Below are 18,772 nucleotides of genomic sequence, written 5' to 3'. Positions count from 1 at the left end.
TAAAAGGGGGCCTATATGAATAACATTTTAGCTATCCCATAAACAGGGCCGCCGAGAGGGGGCAGGGGGGACAAAATTCCCCAGGCATCCAAGGGGGGGAGGCCCGGCGCCGGGCTCAGGCCACCGGCGCTGCAGTCCCCGGTCTCACCTGCCTGCCCTTGGCTCCGTCCGCCACCGGGCCCCCTGCATTAAAATTGGTAGCGCCTCAGCTCCGTTTTGGAAAGGCAGATCGCCTTCCTACGGGCCCTCCCTTTGTCCCACCCTCGTGGAAACCAGAAGTTACATCAGACGAGGGTGGGACACAGGGGGGGAAGGCCTCAATAGACATTTACCCTCAAGGTGTGGGTGAGCTTTTATATTGTAAGACATACGGAGGAATAGATTATATACAACTTTGAAAGTCAACAGATTTTCTGAATCTGTGTGTATAATCCTCCCCGTCATTAGTGTGACCCCTGACGCAGGTGCAGAAGCACCGAAACACGGCCCGTGTCGGGTCTTTCTACAATCAAGTTTGATTATTTAAACTTTTTCAATACAAGTATTTTGTGTCCCTTTTGTTTTTAAAGGCCCTTTGTACTATTTTTTCTTTGACATAATTTCTCAGAAGATGAATGAATTCATTTTGAATTTTGGAGATAAGTAATGAACTCAATCTCCCTTCAGAAGGAATAGCATGTTTGATTTTACAAAATGTTCCTTCAAAATTGGGTCATAATTTGAGAGCATTTCTCAGTGGCGTACCTAGGGTAGTTGACACCCGGGGCTGGTCATTTTTTAACACCCCACCCCCCCTCCAAAATCCAGTACTAGGCATACCGAGAATACAAAACACTCAGGACCTTTAGAGCAATTCTACCATACCATAAGCAGTAATTTCTATGAGTCACACAAGGAAAGGAAAGCATCTTAAACACTATAGTGAGCAGTAGAACATCAATTCACTATTGTAAATGAAACCAGACAGAATAGTATAGATCGTCGATCCTGCACAGTCAATGCCAACTGAAAGCCATGTCTTTTCACAAATACAGATACACCCTAATCCACTATAGAATAAGTAATCATATACTTTCTATTTAGACAAAAATTAAACTGAACCCCCCCCCCCCCCCCCCCAAGATGCCAGACTCTGCATATAATGCAACACCACAGAAACAGAAAATGCCCCCTTGTACTGTGGAAAATGTAAGACAGCAGATGTAAGTTTGAAAAAAACTAACAAATACCAATCACCACTTTGCAAATTAACAAATAGAAATAAAAAACAAATATAGAAAATAAAATAATACCATTTTATTGGACTAATACATTTAGCTTCCAGAGGCCAAAACCTCCTTCCTCAGGTCAATACAGTATAGTGCTGTTACAATATCCTATCCTGACCTGAGGAAGGGGGTTTTGTTCTCCGAAAGTTAGTCAAAATGTATTAAAATTAGTCCAATAAAAAGATTACCTTATTTCCATGTTCTATTTATAAACATTTATTAACACAGCTACAATACTACTTATCCTAAAGCAAAAAATAAAAATATATATTTTATTTACAGTTTGTTGTCTCTGGTTTCTGCTGTTCCTCATCTTCTTTTCTCTGTCTTCCTTGCATCCAGCATCTGTCTTCCGCTCTCATCCCTGCCATCCAGTGTCCTGCCCTCTCTCTCCTGTCCCCTCCATCCAATGTCTGCCCTCTCTCCCTGCCCCTTCCATCCACTATCTGCCCTCTCTCTCCCTTCCATCTAGCGTCTGCACTCTGTCTCTGGCCCCTTCCATCAACCATCTGCCCTCTCTCTCTCCCCCTTCCACCCACTGTCTGCTCCTCTCTCCCTTCCATCCAGGGTCTGCCTCCCTCTCGCTCCCCCTTCCATCCAGGATCTGTCCCCTCTCTCTCTCTCTCTCTCTGCCCCCTCTTTTCAGCCCTCAGTTCCAGCCCCATTATCCCACCTGCCCCTAGTTCCTGCCCCACTATCCCATCAGTCCCCATTTCAGCCCTAGCCCTTTTCTCCCACCAGTCCTGAACTTCAGCCCCAGCCACTTCTCCCGGTCCCCTTTTCAGCCCCGCCCCATTTTCAGCCCCAGTTCCAGTACTAGACCCTTATCCCATCTGCCCTCCTTTTTCCGCCCCAGATCCATTCTCCCACCTGCCCCAGGCATGGCCCATTCTCCCTCCTGCCCCCTTCTCAGACCCCAGCCCCAGGCCCCTTCTCCCATCTGAACCCCCCCCCCCCCCCGACCCCAGTCCCCTCCTGCCTACCCTCAGCTCCGTCGACAGCTCTCTTCTCCCAGCCACCCTGCCTTTAAAAGAAAAACTCTGAAGCAGCAGCGCCTCGCATCTGCGTGTAAGGAAGCGGATCGCCTCCTCAGGCCTTCCCTCACTGTCCTGCAGTCCTCTGATGTAACTTCCTATTTCCACGAGGGCGGGACACAGTGAGGGAAGGCTCAATGAGGCGATCCGCTTCTTGTATATGCAGACGCAAGGCGCTGCGCCACCGCTTCAGAGATTTATTTTTTAAAGGCAGGGTGGCAGGGAGAAGAGGGCTGTCGATGGAGCTGAGGATAGGCAGGGGGGGACTGCGGCGCCAGCAGCCTTTGGGTAGAAGCAGCAGGAGCGGACACCCCCCCCCCCTCGTGCTGACACCCAGGGCGGACCACCCCCACTGCCCCGCCTTTGGTACGCCACTGGTAATTCTGTCAGCTCCGAAAATTTTCCTTTGTGTGCTGATGACATATCTCCCTGTGACTATGGAAAGGAAGGTTTTGTTTGGCAAAAAAACAATTATGTCCAAAAGACAATGTACAATATCTCTGCAGTTTTTTCTCTCTTTATCCATTTCCACATGATGGATTTTATCAATAGTTTTTGGGAGTTGGCAGTCCCATTGCCAAGGTAGGTCTTCCATTTTTCTAAGCAGGAGAGATGTTGTTCAGATTTCTTAAGTTCAGGGACTTAGGATTTAATTTCCACTAGTTTTTAAAGCCAGTTATAAAGACAGATGTTCCTGCTTTTGTTTTATTATCTGCAAACAGTGTGCAGCAAAAACAAAACAAACAATTTTTTGATTCTGAATAAACCTTCCAAGTTCTCAACACTTTTCTGCCCTTTCGTAAAGATATATAAAACCATGAAGTTGTTGTGTCAACTGCCTCCTTTGCTCTTTTTTTCCTTTTCCTTGAACTGCAGAAAAAAGTCCACCTTTATTCTGAAGAGGTTCATTTCCCCTTCAACCAGATTAACTCTCAAGTCATTTGGAAGGAACCAGTATTGGCCAGGCAGTGATACCATAATAAAGGAAAAAAATTATTTGTCACCATTTCTTCAAACTCTTTTGTCGTCCCCCTCCCCCTGATATTCAGTGGTATTTAGGCCGGCCAAGAATAGCTCCTGGCCAGTTTATATAGCACTTAACTGGCTATCTGGTTATCTTCAGCTAAATATTCCCTGTCAGCTGAAAAAAAAACACTAATTGCATACATCTGTAGGGAGGGCTTCCAGGCATTCTGGCTGATCAGATGACATGACCAGCAAGTGTGGCTGCATTTTCTGTTGTCTACTGTGGTGTTGCACAGGGGCATGGCATGGTCCGTGTCACCTAGTCAGTTCACTCAAAATAAATCCAACTCCTGATCCGTTCCAGGGTTTCCTGGTTGCCAGTTAATGCCTTCAAGGCTATAAAGTCCAGACATAAAGGCCTTCCAAACTCTGGCAAGAAGAAGAATAAAGCTCAAAATCTTTTCTTTTCATTTGTTTTTCTATCCTTAAAAAAAAACCACATGCAATTCAGTCTCTGTGCCTTTCTTCCTTTTCCTTCCCTCCGCCAAGCCAGGTGCAGCTCAACAGGTTTCAACTAGGAGCAATTTCAGAAAATTTTGTTTTAAAAACCAACCCACAACTCTTTGTAGCACACTGGCACAGGGCGCAGAGTGGGAAACTCTAAAAGAAGTAAATGATCACATAAGCAAGTTCAAACTCCAGGCATCGATTGCACAATAATTGTCCAGCAAGAGTGTTCAAGCAAGAAAATGCAGGAAGGATTTTAACTTCCCTCAAACAGCAAACTTTTAGTTCATATTTATAGCAGTTCATGTACTTCTGTAGCTTATAATCATTGTTTCTAGGACACAGCTTAGAGAACTGTGTCCTCAGCCCAACTCCCACTTATCAAGCACTTTGGCTGATCTGATACCAACCACTGGGCTGTGAGCATCAGGAACAGTCCCTGTGAGTCCCAACTGCTGACCTGAAGTTCGTGTTTACTTTGCTAAGATTTCCACTTTCTCTTTTCCTGGAAACTGCTCTCCTTTTCAACAAATCACATTTGTTCAGGATGCTGTTCCTCTGGTGTTGTTCAGACTGACTCTCCCTTTCTCCAGTCAGCGTTTTCCCAGGGATCAATGGGCGGCTCCTCCCCTCCCCAGCCTCTCTTTGGCTCAATAAATCCCTTTGTGTGGTCAACGTAATACTCAGATATCACAAGTGAAACCCCCAACAACTAACCCAAACTCTAAACATTCATTAATTGCAAAAGGACGCTGTGAAACTTTTGTTAGGGGAAAGGGAAATGGGACTTGATATACCGCCTTTCTGAGGTTTTTGCAACTACATTCAAAATGGTTTCCATATATTCAGGTACTTATTTGTACCAGGATCTCAGCGTGACATCTTTTCACATGGGGAACACTCCCCATGACTCACCTTGCTCCACATCGGTCCAATTTAAACACTAATGCTTTATATACTTGATAACTTACATTTTAACTTATTCCACTTTCTGGAAAACTTGTTTTGAAAAAACGTTTCAAAGCTGTACTTAGCTTTACATGATGAGAGGACCCAGCACCAACATAGCCATGTTTTGCAATGATTCTTCAGGGTATGGTCCCTCTGTAACAAAAACAAAAACTTCAGATGTAATATCCACATAGTGCCCAAACGCCTAAAAATGAAGTAACCTACTTGACTTTTTTAGTGACTCCTGCCACCCTTCATGCTGTACTCATTCAAAATGGTTGCGGCATGCAAACGCCTTTAATTTGTAATCACATGGCCAGGAGGAGCCAATGAGGAGTTCCTATTGTTTGCAAATCACATTACAGAGTTCTAGTCAATCTCCATATTCAAACCCCATGGGTTTACTGTATTAAAAAAAAAAAAAAACATTTTTGCTCCTTATAATTCAGAAGCCATTCAGGATCACCACCTTCCCATCCCAGATCCACTTTATCCAATATCCTCCACCGGATATCCTTTAATGTGTGACCTTTTCAGTCCAATGTGCTACCAAAGGAGCTGTCAAGACTTTATTAGAAATTCTAGATTTATGCTATGATAGCCTCAACTTGACAGCACATGTCGTATGCCCGACATAAAGCAGCTCACATGGGCACTTGATGACATACACCACATTAGACATGTCACAGGTTGTATTTGCTCTCATTGTCAAGTCCAGTAGGTGTCTGCCACTTGCATCTCCTCTATTGTTGTCTCGCACCACTGACAAGTGCCATACTTATATGACCCAACATCCCATCCGCAAAATGTTGATAATCAGCCCATTTATAAGTTAACATCTCTCCTATAGTGTGTCCTCTACTAGATGCTATTGTGGGACATTCTTCAAAACACTTACGGACAGTCAAAACATGTTAGTATTTAAAAATCAAGGACATAAAGGTGGTACTAGCTCGTTTTCATAGGAGGCAATACAGAAGACAACTTCTCATCTTGTTTTGAGCCTTATATTCCAACAGAAGATCTGTTGGGGCAAATTTAGCTCATAATAGGCTTTACATAAAGCTGATGCAGGGTATCCTCTCTAGAAACCATTGATTTAGGTCTCTCGTCTGTGTTCAAACTGCCGTTCCGTGGAACAAAGTCTCCGAGCTCTCAGATATTGACTACTAGGCAAACTCATCTTAAGCCGATGAAGGTAAAAACTTTGAAAATGTAACAATGTTTTACATGATAGGTACCAATAGATAAGCCTGAACGGTAGTCTCACATCTAAAAAAAAATCCATTTCATAGCCACTAAACATCATAGTGAATTGAAGATTGGAATCGAATGAATTTAACCAGTTTAAAAAGGCATGGAACTGATCCTCACCATCTTCCCACAAGAAAAACACATCATCCAAAAAATATCTCCATAGTTGGATGTTCTTAAACCAAATGGAACTGTACAATTTATCTTCAAGCAAAGAAATATAGAGAGTGGCTACTAAGGGGGCCAAAGCCACCCCCACAGCCACTGATTTTTAGATGTGAGACTCTACCATTCAGGCAAAAAAATTTGTAAGTTATCAAGCAAATAAAGCATTTGTGTTTAAATTGGACCGATGAGGAGCAAGGTGTGTATGGAGCATGTTCCACACGTGAAAAGAGTCACTTCTGAAGTCCTTAACAAAAGTTTCACTGCACTCTTGCAATTAGTGAATATTTAGAGTTTGGGATAGTAGTTGAAGGTTCCACTTGTGATCTCTTTGGCGCCATGACATATTGCTTAGTTAACCAGGGAAGTGGACCATCTAAAACCTGCCCTGTCCCTGAGGATTGACACCTTCCCTTTCAAGCAGGTACTACCAGTTGAGGGATACCTCCCTTCCTGAGGACATGCCAGGTTTTCCCTTTTACTATGGGTTCCTGAGAAAGACTCAGACCAAGCACCATCAGGAAAAGTTTATATCTGGAGGCTTGCCTCCTGGATTATTGCACTATGGAGAGCCCCTATTGAGGATTAGCAATTTTGCTTTCCCAGGAACCAAACAGGCTTGACAAAGCAGTGCACAAATATAATTAAATACAATATAACACAAAATATATAACAAATAAAACACAAGCAATGAGTGTGTCAAAACACTCTAACTCCTTTCCCATTAAATCATCCTTAGGTTCAAATAACATACCTGTCCATCTCTCATCTTTTGTAACCCAGCAAATTCTCAAACTATAAAATTCCTTTCTATCAAATTGGAAACACAAGATTATACTTTTTTTCTGAAAGATAAATAGTTCAGTTTTTCTCCAATAGGTTCCAGCAATCTGTTTCATAATGACAGAGCTATTGCTGAAAAAGCTCTAGCTAAAACAAACATATAAAGAACTTCCTTACCTGTACAAAGCAAAGATGCTGGTATTATCACAGAGCTTGGCCAGGAATGTACTTCAGGAACCTCATATTATTGTGGTGGGTCTTTACAGGGTAATTTTCAAATGCCACATATCTGCAAAGTCCATAGATAATTTATATCTTCTGGCTATGCACAATTTTCAAAATGAAAATACATGTGTATTTTCACTTTGAAAATTACCTATGAGTGATGTACCTGCACACATCTGTACCTCCTTTCTGTTCAGGTACTTTTGCAGAGCAAAATAACTTGCATAGTTTTGAAAATTCAAAAGTATATATATGTTTCCAAACTTATAATTTTCATAAAGCCTATTTTCACAGGTAAAGCACAATATTAGCTATGAAAATGGCTTTGAAAACTGCCCTCCTGAGGTGAGATTAATTAGCAAGTATGGCCTAATAATCATAGAAGCAATCTTGAGAGTTTTCAGAGCATATCAAAAAATTCATTTTATTTTTATTGCAATTAGTGTAAACTGAAACTAGCCATATAGACAAAGTGTTTCCACCAGGGAATAACACTTGCATCTTTTACAGCTGCTGGATCAAGAATGATATTGTCTTCTATGTCACCTGCGTTGCCTTCTTTGGAATCATGTTTTTCGTCAACTTGGCCATGTTCATCGTGGTGATGATGCAGATCTGTGGGAGGAACGGGAAAAAGAAGCAATCGGAGCATGAGGGAAGAGATTTTACGGAACCTGCGCAGTGTGGTCAGTCTGACCTTCTTGCTGGGGATGACTTGGGGATTTGCCTTTTTCGCATGGGGTCCCTTGAATATCCCTTTCATGTATCTCTTTGCAATTTTCAACTCATTGCAAGGTAAGGTGACTTTTCCAACAGATAAATTAAAAATTTGCAAATTTGTTGTCAATATTATTCAAATTGTGTTCACCCTTACCCTTCTGTGACCCGAGTAGCGCACTGTGGGCCCTGTTTACTAAGCCGTGCTATAGGCGCGCTATTGTTTTTAGCACACACTAAAAATTAGCATGCACTAATGCTAGAGACACCCATAGGAATATATGGGTGTCTCTAGAGTTAGCACGAGCTAAAAATGCTAGCGCACCTTAGTAAACAGAACCTATGTGTTTATATTCATACATAAAAATCTGGCAATGTAGCCTGTAGCAAAAGGAAATGATTGCGCAAAGCACCGAGAATGGAATATGATGGAAAGAACGTAGTGGTTGAAACTCTCACCCTTTAGAAAAATGGCCAAGAAGAGAAGAAAACAAAAGTTGGGGCAAAGGCTGTGGCAACATTTTATCCTTAGGGCCCTGTTTACTAAGGTGCGTTAGTGTTTTTAGCACGCCTACACTTAGCACGCGTGCTAACCATATAGGCGCCTTTAGGGATATTGTAGGCTGTGAAAATGATGAGGCTACTGTGAAGATGATGAGGCCATCTCAGGATCCCAGGTCCCTCTTTCACTCAGGGTGAGCTGGTTTTCAGTATGCAGATTTTATGCAAATTAGTATCCTACCCCTTTCTCGGGGTGACCTTGTTCTCAAAACGGCAAACATAGTCAGGTCTTATCAACAGGATTTTCCTCATACAAATCTTTATTCCCGCCTCTGGGGCACACTTCTTTTAGCTTAAACACTTCTTCTTGCACAGTTCAAACCCAACAGATTTCTTCACCTGAGCCCTCTCACACAGGCATTTGGGCTCAGTACTAACTCAGTCCTGGACACACAGTCCCTCCTTGTAGCACCCAGCTCTAGACACACAGTCTTTTTATCTTGGACACACAGTCCCTCTTCACTGTTCTAGACACCCAGTCTTTCCATCCTGGACACACAGTACCTCTTTGAATACACAGTTCTTATTCTAGACACACAGTCTTTAGGGCACAGCCAGTACTTCTCATGGGGATCCTTCTGCTTCAGCTACCAGCCCTCTTCTTCAGCTGCCAGCTCTCCTCTGCAGCTGCTAGCTCTCCTTTCCCTCACCACTCAGGTGGGGTATTAAGTGGTTAATGGCCAAACAGGACCCAGCCCATAACCTGCTGCACCTGTTTCTATCCCCAGGACTCCCCTCGGTCCTAGCGACCTCCTGCTATACACCCCTTACTGGCTCCCTTTAGTGACTCACCCAGCCCTTCTCCCTGGACATTTAGGGGAACAGCGCCCTCTAGGGGCCTAACCAGGGTAGGACAGCCTCTTCCTTCTCACATACCCCCACCCTTAAGATAATTGCTGCTCAACCTCAGCAACTCTCTAAGCATTCTCCACTGAGGAGCAGCAATTCTACACAGGGGCATACTCTTTTCCAGGCTCATCCCTGTTCTATCCCTGGGCCTCACCAACCCCCATCTAGGCTCCTCATCCCCCTCTTAGCACATCACATGGCCCGGGCCCGGGCCCTTCCCATTAACTAGGCCTTGAGGGGCTCTCACTGCAGCGGGCGCTACCTGACCCTCTTCTCCTGCAGCCCCCTCCGACCTCCTGGGCACCCGGCAATACCATGATCCCTCTGAGGGAGGGGTCACCTAGCTCGCCTAGGTCCCTTATCTTTCTCTTAGCACCTCACATGGCTTGGGCCCTACCCTGTCCCTGGGCGCTCACCTATACCATGATCCCTCCGAGAAAGGGGTCACCTGGTGACTGTTTGGGGCTTTTTTACAGCTGGTTCTATCTGACCCTTATCCCCTGCAAGTCCCCAAAACCTGGTTCTTAATGTCCAGCTTTAATAGATCCTCTCCAGCGGTAATTGACTCAGGTGAGTGCTCTTGCCTTCTCCTCTCCGGCTTGAACTTTTCTCCGGCTTCTCAGGCCTCCATCCTTCCTGGCCGTCCGCTGGGGTGCAGCCTGGGGTAGGTGAGCAAGGCGCTTTTGCTAGTGTTGGCCCCCTCGACGGGCTTCTGGAACCACGGCCTCTGGAACCTCCAAGGGCACCTCCATCTCACGCCAACCCCTCATCTGGTCTGATCTGGAATCCGACTGCTCCCACGTGGATGTTCAGTGCAGATCCCACCACTGCCACCAATTGTGAAAATGATGAGGCTACTGTGAAGATGATGAGGCCATCTCAGGATCCCAGGTCCCTCTTTCACTCAGGGTGAGCTGGTTCTCAGTATGCAGATTTTATGCAAATTAGTATCCTACCCCTTTCTACTCAGGGTGACCTGGTTCTCAAAACGGCAAACATAGTCAGGTCTTATCAACAGGATTTTCCTCATACAAATCTTTATTCCCGCCTCTGGGGCACACTTCTTTTAGCTTAAACACTTCTTCTTGCACAGTTCAAACCCATCAGATTTCTTCACCCTGAGCCCTCTCACACAGGCATTTGGGCTCAGTACTAACTCAGTCCTGGACACACAGTCCCTCCTTGTAGCACCCAGCTCTAGACACACAGTCTTTTTATCTTGGACACACAGTCCCTCTTCACTGTTCTAGACACCCAGTCTTTTCATCCTGGACACACAGTACCTCTTTGAACACACAGTTCTTATTCTAGACACACAGTCTTTAGGGCACAGCCAGTACTTCTCATGGGGATCCTTCTGCTTCAGCTACCAGCCCTCTTCTTCAGCTGCCAGCTCTCCTCTGCAGCTGCTAGCTCTCCTTTCCCTCACCACTCAGGTGGGGTATTAAGTGGTTAATGGCCAAACAGGACCCAGCCCATAACCTGCTGCACCTGTTTCTATCCCCAGGACTCCCCTCGGTCCTAGCGACCTCCTGCTATACACCCCTTACTGGCTCCCTTTAGTGACTCACCCAGCCCTTCTCCCTGGACATTTTAGGGGAACAGCGCCCTCTAGGGGCCTAACCAGGGTAGGATAGCCTCTTCCTTCTCACAAGGCACGTACATGGTTAACGTGTGTTAAAAACGTTAACGCACCTATAACACTGCTTAGTAAACAGGGCCCTTAGACATCTCACCAATTTTCAAAGAGAAAATATGAGCATACTTATGTGCACCTGGGAGCATTTTAATGAAGTGCACAGAAGTACCCTCTAGGGTGCCCCATTGCTCTCCTGGAATGTCTGGGGGACCAGTCTATTACAAATGCTGGCTCCACCTACATCCCAAAGGCATGAATCTCTATGTTTTATACTTATTCGTTTTGTTTTTTTTTCAAAAATGGACCGATAAACAAAACGTCCAAAACCCAAAACCTTGTTGAAATAGTATTTTTGAAAGAAAAGATAGACATTTTTCTTTTTCGAAATTGACCTCCCTTTCTATTCGGATTTTGGACGTTTTGTGCAAAATGTCCAAAGTTGGACTTAGTCGTCATATCGAAAATGCCCCTCCACATCACTCAGATTTTTAGGAAAGCTTCCTTGGGATAATTCAGAATTTAGCCATTTTGTCATTATGCAGGGTTAGCCTCTCTCATCAAATAATGCTGGACAAAATCTAACATGCAATGAAAGTTGGCATAGTCCTTAAGTAAACTACTGACCTCCTGAATGCAAAGCACACAAAACACTGCTCATGATCTATCCACTGGAATCCCAATCTCCTCTGTAATGAAGTTATACTCCCTACTCTGTACTGTCTTCCCCTTTATCTAGCTTTGAATTCCCTCAACTTTCCCTCTGTAATAGGAATGAGCAGTAGGAGGGATGTTACCAATTTTGTACACTAACTGGGTGATTCTATATATGGTGACTACAGTTACACGAGCAAATCAGTGCATGTTGCTGATTTTCACACGCAACGTAATAGATTAATGAGCCAATCAGTGCCAATAATTGGCTGTTAGCAACTAATTATTTGTGTTAATTGGCTTTAATTGGGATTTACGCACAGATTGTATTCTGCAACACATCGTGCATAAATCCCGTAGCACTTAAATTCAAGGGGGCATGGCCAGGGGCATTTCGGGGGTATTCTAGGGGCGTTCTCAGACCTTACGCACATTGTTACAGAATTAACCCCATCATTGCCTAATTTATGCACCAGCATTTATAACTACTTTCAGCAGACATAATTGCCGACGCCTTAAGTTAGTTGCCATTATACGCTTAGCACTACTTTATAAAGGGCATGGATCCTTTATAGAATAATGCTCAGCACTTAAATTTTTCAGTGCCGATTTTTCAGTGCCATTTATAGAATCTAGTCCTAAATTAATTGGGTTATTCAAAAATTTTAAGGGCCCTTTTTACTAAGCTGTAATAAAAAGGGCCCTGCGCAGCGGGTAAAAGGTAGAAAAAAGAAATGGCTGTGTGATACAGTAGTCTAGTCATGATGTTATCATGGCATGGACCACTTTGGTCAGACTCATCTTTTCAATATATGGAGAGAGATTTCATAGCTGCCATAGGTGATAGAGACAATTTATGAAGGTTGTTTGAATTTGTGGAATCAGAGTGAGTGATGAGTCTAGCAATGTCCCAAGATTCCTGACCTGTGATTTTAGGAAGAGTTCATACTTCCCAAAAGACATTTTGAAGTCGGGTATTTGACCACTTGTGTTTGGTAGCCAAAGAACCTCTGTTTTATTTGGGTTCAGGCAAAGTTTGTTGTTGTTTGCAGTCAGTTTACACAGAGCTGTAGGTAGATATGGTTCAATGGTAATGAGTAGTTACATATCATCAGCATCTTTATTTGATGTGTTTTCTACAATGAGAATTTGGTGTTATATAATAAGAAGTTTATCCTGACTTCTGACTGGAACCAGCTAATAAAATCCTACTAACAGTAACTGAGACCAGCTTGGAGGGTAGCTAGCAGTGTTGTGTGGAACAGACCACTAGAATAACAAACCCAAATTAGCTCCATTTCCAAAAACTGATTAAACAAGGCACATAATAAGTTAAGTAGAGCCAAGTGTGTTTAGTCACAGTAGTTGAGCTGATTCAAATACCCTTGGATGAAGAATCATGCTGTTGCTGGAGTCTGAACTGAATTTGAAGCAAAGGTCTAAAGTCACTGAACACAGAGCTGCCACAAGAACTCTGAGATAAAATTATTGAAAGGTACAATACAATACAATACATTAACACTTCTATACAGCAAAGCCTCAAAGAGTTCTATGCAGTGCAGAGTGTAAAGAAGCAGAACATATCCTGGAAATATATCAATTTATACTAAAAAAAAATAAAATTAAACCCTCTGAAAATATTTTTAAAAGATCATAAAAATAAGTTTTAATAGCTCACTTAAATAAAGCTTAGTGTGAGATTAGTGTTCTGCAATGTTTGAAGTCTTCTAAGAAGATCCTCACTAAGATCTATATACAGAACACTGTAGTAATCCAGATGTGATAAAACAAGAGACAGTACCAGTAATCTGTAAACTGACTGATCAAAGAAAGATCTAATCCTTCATAGTTTTCTCAGGACATTAACAGCTTTTCACTGTCAGTGATTTAATTTGGGGTTCTAGCATTAAGTCTTCATCAAAAATAACTCTCAATATTTTTAACTATTTTTTCCAATTGAAAGAAAATACCTTGAATTGAAATGGTGGTTTCTAAGAAATGTTTCTAAGAATCCCCCAATACTAAAAATTTTGTTTTTTCATTGTTTAACTTCAATTTGAAAGCATGTGTCCAGCTAGAGATGGTATTGATGCTTTTCTCAATTGACTAAGATATATAACGTAATGACATGTCAAAGGTATGGGACAGTAATCAAATAGCTAGTTGGGCCATTAACAAATCAAAGAGTATAGGAGACAAGGGAGTCCCCTGCAAAACACCACACTCCTGCGCCCATTCAAAAGAGGGGTTCAGATTTCCTTTAACTTGATAAGATCTTTTCTTTAAGAAACCTGCAGTCCAGTCCCATACAGGGCCAGTGATGCCGCAGTGTGCTAATAAGTTCAATAAGATGTTATGATCAACTGATTGAATGCAGTAGACATGTCAAACTGCAGATTGGGGGAAGGCTATAAGAAAATTTAAGTGTGTTTGGATATTCCTTGGGATGGTGTCGGGTCCATCATTTTAAAGTAAAAACGGATTGGCACCACCAAGACACTGCCTTGATCAGGCCATCCCACCAATGTCAGTAGCTGTAGGTTGAGGAGGGTCTCTGTGCAGCCTAACAATATTTAAAAGAACTATAGAGGTCTCTGTCTGAGATTGGGAAAATATTGACTAGTCAACAATTTCAAGATTTCTCCACAAACATGGACCTGTATGGGAACATGGGTGAAAGAAGCCACTCATAAAGAAAAGCCAAATGTGACAACATAACCAGGGCAAGATTAACTCTTTAGTGGACTCTAGGCAAACAAGTACATTGGTCCTACCACAGTAGCATAAATACATTTTAAAACTCTCAAAAATGGGACCTCACATGATTCTAACTGCAGAGGAAAACTGGCAGAAGAGAAAGTAGCAGGTATAACAGGTAAAAAGTACTGTTTGTGAACTCCTCCTGCTGACTGGAGGACAATGCACATAGAATGAAGAGAATAGACAGATATTTGCAAGCAGTGGTGGTTCTGGTCCATCCCCCCCCCCCCCCCCCAAACACAGACATGCAAAACACTCTACTTTCTGTCAGCTGGACAGTTAACAGGGCAAAAACCTAACTTGGGAGCCATGCCATTAGCTTACTACATCTGAGAGGGTCCTTCTAATATTTGGGCCCTAGGTATGTGATTATTTTGCTTATGCTTTAATCCTGCTTTGCACATAGGGGTTGATTTAAGAAAGAGCATCAAAATTTAGGCGCCAGGATGATGTGCTCTAGGCATGAATTCTATAACGGCAGTTCTGAATATCGGCCAGTGAGATTCTGCATGCATGTGGGAGCAGGTTTTATGGTCTGATGAAATCAAAGTGGAAATTTTTGGTCTCAGTGCTAGGTGTTATGTGGCGTAAAACAAACACAGAACACCACCCTGCCAGTATCATCCTTATATTATGTTGTGGGGACAGTTTGTAGCAATGGGGACAGGGAGGCTTGTGAAAATCGAGGGAAAGACAGATGGAACAGGCAGACCCTGGAGGAAAACCTGTTTCAGTCTACTGTAGGTTCCAAAAAAACAGCAAGGCAGATGACCCACAGAGTGACTCCAATGTGGAAACAAACAGAGTAGATCAGGGATAGATACACACAAAACTTTTATTGTAGAGTTGCAAAATAGTACAATGCTCGACTCAGGCCGTGCTTCGCCCAAAGGGGCTGCATCAGGGGCAATACTGTGATCTGCATTGTCAAAAAACTAAGGGGCCCTTTTACTAAGCTGCGTAGGCACCTATGCGCGCCCAACGCATGCCCGGCTTCCATGTGGCCTGTGCAGTAATTTCATTTTTTACGCGCGTCCACTACGCGCACCGAAAATCGGGCAGTAACTCTGACTTGACACGCATAGGCAATTACCACAAGGTTAACGCGAGAGAACTTACCGCTAAGTCAACGGCTGGCAGTAAGGTCTACTACTACTACTATTACTTATCATTTCTATAGTGCTACAAGGCATGCGCAGCGCTGCACACCATACACAAAGACAGTCCCTGCTCAAAGAGCTTACAATCTAGATAAGACAGGAGACAGACAGAACAATTAAGGGTAGGGGAATAAAGGGGTGAGGCTAAGGATAGGGCAAGTGAGCAGTGGTTGGGATTCAAAAGCAGTGGTAAAGAGGTGGGCTTTAAGTTTGGACTTGAAAACGGCCAAAGAGGGGGCTAGACGTACAGGCTCAGGAAGTTTATTCCAGGCGTGAAGTGCAGCAAGATAAAAGGAATGGAGTTTGGAATTAGCAGTAGAGGAGAAGGGAACAGAGTGTTCCAGGCACTCTGGTACATCTCAGCATCTGGATTTCCACAGTCCATTTTAGACTCTTTTCCCTTCCCTTCCCCTCCCTTCTTCCCCTGTTCCTTCTACCCTCTCTACTGTCATTGTATTGTTTCATCAGTTCATTGTAAGCCGCTTTGAGGCCGCTTTCAGTGGTATAAAGCGAGGTATAAATGTTCTGCATAAATAAATAAATAAGAGAGATTTATCAACAGAATGGAGTACCCGAGGGGGGGGGGGCGTAGGGAGAGACAAGAGTGGAGAGGTACTGGGGAGCGGTAGAGTGAAAGCACTTATAGGTCAGTAAGAGAAGTTTGAATTGAATGTGGAAACGGATAGGGAGCCAGTGAAGTGACTTAAGGAGAGGGCTAATGTGAGCATAGCGACTTTTGTCGGAAAATGAGTCGCGCAGCAGAGTTTTGGACTGATTGAAGAGGAGAGAGATGGCTAAGAGGGAAGCCGGTAAGAAGCAGGTTACAATAATCAAGACGAGAGGTGATAAGAGTGTGGATAAGGTCTCAGACCCAAAATGGATGCACACCAATTTTTATTTTGCCGCACGTCCATTTTCAGCAAAAATGTAAAAAAGACCTTTTTTACAGGTGTGCTGAAAAATGGATATGCGTGCGTCCATAACACGTGCGTCCATACACTACCACAGCCCAATTTTCAGCACGCCTTTGTAAAAGGACCCCTAAATGGTGTATTACCTATTCCTTCACCATAAAAGATTAATAACCTGAATACGGCACCATTGTAGATTTAAAAAAAAAAAAAGTCAGTACAATCTGAACTCCAAAGGTAAAGGCATTCTCCAGGAGATGGCAGCATGCTCACACACACCTTAATATCACTGGAATATCTTAATTGTATTTGGTATTGGGAAATTTATTTCAAGATGTAAATTGTTTTGTATGTACTGTGAAATTCCATAAATAAATAATTTTAAAAAGTGTACTGTATGTTGTCTAGACCAGTGAAAAAAATTAGTACTTTAATTTTTTTGAGTTATATTTATTAGACAGCAGAATGTGAAAAAAGTGTAAGTCTGAAAACTTTTACAAGGCACTATGGGGTCCTTTTACCAAGCTGCGGTAAAAGGGGGCCTGCACTCAGGCCCCCTTTAAATGCCGTGGGTAAAAGGCTGTCTTTTTTTTTTTTTTTTTAAGAAATGGCCATGCAGCCGGCGGTAACCGAGCAGTGAACGGCACTGCCCAATTATCGCCAGGTAAACACAGGCACTACAAAAATAAAAATAATTTTGTAGCGCCAGAAGTGGCATGCGCTGGGGGGGGGGGGGGGGGGGAAACTACCGCTGGGCTGCTGTGGGGCTTACTGCTGCTTCATAAAAGACTCCCCTATACATGTCCTTGCTTGTTATACCACTACAAGTTGTACAGGTTACACAATTATTTTGCAATCAGATCTATTCAGTCACTAACATTACTGGTTAATTGCAGGTTTATTTATATTTATATTCCACTGTGCTTTGAAAGAAAATGTACAGAAGCAATGGAGAAGATATCTGTGCTGTGGGAAACTACGACTAGCAGACAATTCAGGTAAATGCTATACCATATTCTGCTTGGATACACATGCCATAAACAATGCGTTTTGTATACTCACAGATATTAAATAACTGAGCATAACAGTTATAAATGCCAAGCAAATGCAAATGTTTAACTTTTATGTGAAGATTTTGTCTTGTCTGAACACTCTTTGTGCTCCCTGGTGAGCTAGTGACCTCCCAGTCCAGATGATTCACTCAGAGGCTTTTGAGGTACCTGAAAAAGGTTTTTATTAGTTGTTGCTTCTGTAGCAAGCTTTTACTTCAGTTCCTTTTTTAAGGCCTTCCATATTAATTTTGTGCATCTATCTTTTCAGTAGTTATGCTGTTTCCTTTTCTCCTCATTTAGCCTTGCTTTGTTAAAGATGCTTTTTATCTTTAGTAGATTCTTTCACAGCACCATTAAATTATGCTGGCACTTGTTTGGTCTTCTTTTGACTTTTTTAAACATATGGAGTGCATTTTATCTGGCTTCTAAGATGTTATTTATAAACAAGCATCATGCCTCTCGAATATTTTTAAGCTTGCAACTGCCCCCTTTAGTTACTTCCTATTAATTTTCTCATTTTAGTTTCCATTTTGAAGCTGAATGCTACTGCAGTAGTTTACTTATTAGTGCCTTTCGCAATTATATCAAACTTGATTACATCATGATCGCTATTGCCAAAAAGGCCTCATCAGTATTGCCCCCTGAATCTGTGCTTCAGTCTACTGAGAACTATATCTGAGAGGTTGCAAGGGGTTAATTGATGCCGTTGTCAAGGTGATATCACCGGGTTGGATTGAATGGGGATGGCTTCTGCCCTGTGCTGAATTGATAACTTAGGAGGTGAGACTGGTGGAATCTCAGAGATCATACCTGTGGTTTTAAAAAGGACAGGGCTTTAATCAGTGGAAGAGTCTTAGCAGAGCAAAGGTCACCAGAGTCTTGCGGTTTCTTTGGGGGGAGGGAGGAGTCTCTGTCACAGGACATTAAAACTGTTCCAAAGATAGACTAAGAACAAACACAAAACACTGACGCAATAGGGGAACAGAACTTAAGCAAAAATTATATAAATCACAATTAGAAGATAGAGTAAATAAGTTCTGTTCCTAAAACATGTCTTACCTAATAACTATCCAAAATACTTTAGAATAAATTCACTGGTATGTCTCATGGTGGGTGGGCTTCGCACTCTGGTCAAGATGGCATTGCTGACAAAAGCTGTGGTTCAGAAAACTTGTTGGTGAAATAAACTTGTTGGTGAGATAAACCTTTCTCAGTAGTTGTTCCAATACTATGGAACAAATTACCTTATAAGATCCGTGGAGGGGCATAATTGAACGGGGTGCCCAAGTTGCATGGGGGTGTCCTCGCAGGACAGCCCC

At 42.8% G+C, this 18,772-nt stretch overlaps 1 protein-coding gene across 1 annotated transcript in view; it reads left to right on the top strand.

Annotated features, from left to right (window-relative positions):
- ADGRG6 (adhesion G protein-coupled receptor G6) overlaps nucleotides 1-18,772 on the top strand; it is a 491,599-nt gene that overhangs the window by 458,359 nt on the left and 14,468 nt on the right. The window contains 3 exon segments of the mRNA XM_030198502.1: nucleotides 7,664-7,781; nucleotides 7,783-7,948; nucleotides 17,298-17,399. Coding sequence (XP_030054362.1) covers nucleotides 7,664-7,781; nucleotides 7,783-7,948; nucleotides 17,298-17,399 — 386 coding nt within the window.

Source organism: Microcaecilia unicolor, chromosome 3 (genome assembly GCF_901765095.1).
Source record: "Microcaecilia unicolor chromosome 3, aMicUni1.1, whole genome shotgun sequence".
Taxonomy (NCBI): domain Eukaryota; kingdom Metazoa; phylum Chordata; class Amphibia; order Gymnophiona; family Siphonopidae; genus Microcaecilia; species Microcaecilia unicolor.
The sequence above is the reverse complement of the archived record's forward strand: the minus strand, read 5'-3'. Positions and strand labels throughout refer to the sequence as shown.